This window comes from Carassius auratus, chromosome 30 (assembly GCF_003368295.1).
Source record: "Carassius auratus strain Wakin chromosome 30, ASM336829v1, whole genome shotgun sequence".
Taxonomy (NCBI): domain Eukaryota; kingdom Metazoa; phylum Chordata; class Actinopteri; order Cypriniformes; family Cyprinidae; genus Carassius; species Carassius auratus.
The window spans coordinates 13,061,098-13,065,405 of record NC_039272.1 but is presented as its reverse complement, the minus strand read 5'-3'; the positions used below and the strand labels follow the sequence as shown (position 1 = coordinate 13,065,405).

Below are 4,308 nucleotides of genomic sequence, written 5' to 3'. Positions count from 1 at the left end.
TTGAATTAAAAGGGACGTGCGCCGCTCTGCGGTGTCTTAATGTAGTGCTTTTAATATGGCCATGTGTGCAAGGAATAAGTGATATTTTCATGCTTCCATCGATTAGGATACAACAGCAGAAAAGTAACTTAATAATAAAGGAGTTTATTTTCAATATTTAATTGTTAAATGGGCTGCCGTTTTTCTACAATAATAAAATACAACAAATCTGAAAAAAAAGAAGATTCAATCAATACAATTATATTAATGTACAAAATAATCACAGCCTCCTTTGTCCTGTTGTTTGGTCATTGTCTCAACCCTTTTTCTACACTTTAAAAGCCACGAAAAAGAACAGTGTCACTGTTTTGGAAAAATGTGGAGAAGACTTGACCAGCACTTGGTTTTTCTCTCTGATCTGTTCTCTGAAAAACAAATACCACATTGCTCTGATCAGGTGAGTTGTTACACCATGAACTTTTATCATTAAATGGTCAATGGCTGTTAGATCTACATTTAAAGCCCTGTAAGAAGAGCATGAGGATGTCCACTTATTTACGGTCACATGCTCACATTAATAAGATTGTACTGACCAAATAATGACCAACTTAAACAGTCAAAAGAGTTCATTAAACCTGCCCATAGTTTACTGTTGTTATTCTGGAGAGCAGTTCGATCTTTACAAAAATAATTGTTTAAAAAAAAAAAAATCAATCAGAGAAATTAAAGACCATAACAACGAACAATGAAAGGTGAGGGCTGGACGCAGGCGACAATGAAGACTTCAGAGGAAGTAGGGTGTTGTCGTTCTAGGTGGTATGACCCTTTCCGAATCAGGAACGGCCCGGAATAACTTGGGCTCCCTTGTGCTCACGTCTTTGAAGACCATGATGGAGGCAATGTTACCGCAGCGGTAGCAGTAGTTGGGGGCAGACCAGACGGTCACCAGCTTCTCATCAAACATGAATTTATAGCCCTCGTGAACCAACTGATGTGCACGGCAAATCAACTTCAAGTTGTTGATGTGAACAAACTTTAAATGGAAAGAGAGGGGGGAAACAATTCAGGTTTTGAAGCATTTACTAAAAGTTTTTGTTTACTAACGTCACACTTTTATTAAACAGCCAATGAGTTGAATTAAACATTTTGATTATTTACAAATATATTTATTTCATTGCCAGACTAATATTTGGCTCAAAGCAAAAAAAAAAAGCTTGTTAATCAAAATTCAATTCATCCAAGAAAATCCAGAGACCACAAAGCTAAATACAATTACATTCTAGTTCTCGATTTACTTGGGAGATATTTTCGTAAAAAACTTTTGCTAGTAAAGTACCCGAGGATGACAACTACACCACCTCCATTTCAACTCAGGCAACGACTTACAATATGCAGATGTTCAAACTCACTACCAACACAGAACTGGCTGTACATTGAAAGAATGCTCTTACCTCATTGGTAACCTTAGCACCAAACAGCCAGCCAGCACCCCTTGGGCTGATAGCCCAGGTGTCCACATCCTCTGGATCGGACCAGACAAGATCACAAAATGCTCCCTTGTGAGGTATTTCCTGATTGCGTTCAATGGTGCGTATCTGGTCCAGAGTTTTGATGTCAGGTGAAAGGCCACCATGTACACAAAGGATCTGCTCATCTATCAACTGCAGGAGAAATCAAAACGTCATGGTAAGTACAGCAGGAGGAAAATGTAACCTGAAACAGTATTTCAGACGGTTATAAAACGGTGTTGAAAGTAGACCTGTTAATATAAAATGTTACAATAAACATCTGGGCCCGGATTCACATAACATCTTAAGGCTAAATCTGCCTCAGAACAAAAATTTTAGAAACATTTGAAGATACTGAACTTTTAAAAAAGGTATCACCTTTGGTTTTAGAGGTTATCCCAACTCCAAATTTTAATTTGATTATATCCTTGTTTTCATTAACCAGCTGGGCAAAAAGTAACAGCTGTTCCACTTTTTTTTGCATGTATTAGCCATGATTATTCTACTCTCTTAATTAAAAGGCTTAATATAAATGCATATTCACTAATTATGAGAAGCACACGTGTAAATGCTGACAATTAGCTGAACATATTCTTGTTTAATTAGTGACACATAGCCTGGATTTTAAAATCTAAAATCTTAAACTTTTACTGCTATTTAGGAGAACTCTCAGTGGTAAGAAAATTCTTCATGAATATGGGCCCTGAAGTAAAGTACAATATTATATTATAGACACAATGGATTAATATATTTAGTATAGTATAATTTATATAAATTAATAACAATAAAAAAAACATGATATACATATATATAATATACGCATACATAAAATACACATATACATGGAGAGAGAGAGAGAGAGAGAGAGAGAGAAAGAGAGAGATTGTATTATAAAGACAATACTTACAGCCGCAACAGTCAGCATGTCAAATACTTTAGTGCAGTATCGCCAGGCATTAGCATTTCCATATTTTGTTTGGCATTCATCTGTAAATGGAAGGAGAGAATGTAAATGAAAATATAAAAACACTGCAATGCAAGTATGTTACGACAGGTGTGCATTAGATTTCTGCCATCTCACCATAAAAGCCATAGACTTGTGTGATCTGCCTGCTCTCGTGATTGCCACGCAACAGTGTGATGCGGTCAGGCCACTTTGCTTTAAGTGCTAGCAAATATGTGAACGTTTCTAAGCTGTAGTATCCTCGGTCAACAAAGTCACCCTAGAGTAAAGATAACACACCAATGTATATTCAGTATACACTTGGGGGGGTTGAACATTGTTGCCATTGAGTCACCAAATATGAACTCAAAACAAAAGCAAAATTATGTATAATTATCCTTATGGACACAATACCATAAAAATGTAATTCGTGTCTGGTACTTGGCCCCCAGTTCTGAAGAGTTCACATAAGTCATAAAACTAGAGATAAAGAAAAGGTTTAGATCAATATACATGTTGTTATATAAAAAAAGAACATCATCACAACAGAGATGCGTTCATAGGGCTTCCTCGCACCTGTCCGTGAATATCCCCACATACAGTGACTGGAGTCGATACTGGCTGTACATTTGATTCTTCTAGTAGCAGGTCACATACATAGTCACACAATCTCTGGCAAAGCAATAGAAGAGAAAACAGCAGGTTGATCAAGTTTACAAAGGAAATAACATCATTAAATATGACAGCAGCAGATCAGATCACTGCATTTCAAGTCATATTAATACATAAAGAATTAATTTAATTCACATTTTTCAATATCACAAATTAGTGGCTTGGATGATGCTTTATTGAACTGCATTGCTGCATTATACGTTAGTTGTTTACGTACAGGAGCTCTATTTACAGACAAGAAAACGGAGGATGATTCAGTCAAGACCGCAAACTGCTAATAAGCAAATATCATAAAATGAGCTAACCTAAAAGCCTGACGATGAAAAATATATAAGATGGGCGTTTCAAATTAGTGCGCTTGATAGCAACAACATAAGATAGCGACCCAATGTATTTACAAGAAATAATCAGTAACACACCTTTATAAGGGGTAACCGCTTTTTAGATACCATGTAACGTTATAAAATAAATCCCGGAACACACTGACTGGGTTCATACGCAGCGCTAACGACCGCACTGCACTGACACACTGCTATTTTTACCAGCCTTTATCGCGACCCATATGGCTTCAGAATTATATCAACAGCTATTATGTTTAATAATTTGAGAGAAAAATAGAATTGCTGAAAATAGTCACCTTTAAGTCGTTCTCTGGGAGGTATTTGCACTGTCTTGCAATTTCAACATACTTATCTAGGTCCAACGGCGCCATTTTAGGAACAACAGTCGATAGAAGAAGCAAAGAGGAAGTCTTTCTACGTCATGATGGGCGTTAATGATTGGCACAGGGTTCGGCCAATCAGTACTTTGATCCTGAGCGCCAGGGCAGGGTCAGTCGTTTCGGTGGTCATCATCTCACGCTCTCGAAATAAACTTGAAAAACACCGTGAGCAATAAATAGAGGCTTGCGGGTGAGGAGAAAAAACTAAATAAAATAAAACTAGGGAATTAATGCGTCAAAATCCAAGTCCTTTATTAAAAGCATTCTCCATTCATTTACGAGGTGGCAACATAAAGTGGACTTTTAATCAAATTCAAACTAAGTTCATGACACAGGCTCCGAAAAACTGTAAATACATATGAATCATCATATATTCGTTTATTTTATTTTTAAGCTTTTATAACAAGCTGGTAATCCTATTACAGTAAATGTCCACAAAATACTACAATGAATAATTTTATTTCCTTCTTATTACCACTGCAGTC

The 4,308-nt window shown here is 36.5% G+C and overlaps 1 protein-coding gene across 2 annotated transcripts; it reads right to left on the bottom strand.

Moving 5' to 3' along the window:
- Positions 1–124: 124 nt before the first annotated feature.
- On the bottom strand, positions 125–3,883 carry LOC113049276 (serine/threonine-protein phosphatase 6 catalytic subunit-like). 2 transcript variants are annotated; one of them, XM_026211487.1, is made up of 8 exons: positions 3,740–3,883; positions 3,007–3,102; positions 2,845–2,910; positions 2,569–2,710; positions 2,395–2,474; positions 1,431–1,640; positions 724–1,012; positions 125–404 (listed from the first exon to the last, which is right to left on the bottom strand). In XM_026211487.1, exons 1-7 carry the CDS (start codon positions 3,812–3,814, stop codon positions 764–766), a joined length of 918 nt encoding a protein of 305 aa, XP_026067272.1. In that variant the 5' UTR covers positions 3,815–3,883; the 3' UTR covers positions 125–404; positions 724–763. The 2 variants fall into 2 exon arrangements, with proteins under 2 accessions (XP_026067272.1, XP_026067271.1); XM_026211486.1 differs by having other exon boundaries at positions 125–1,012.
- Between the last annotated feature and the right edge of the window lie 425 nt (positions 3,884–4,308).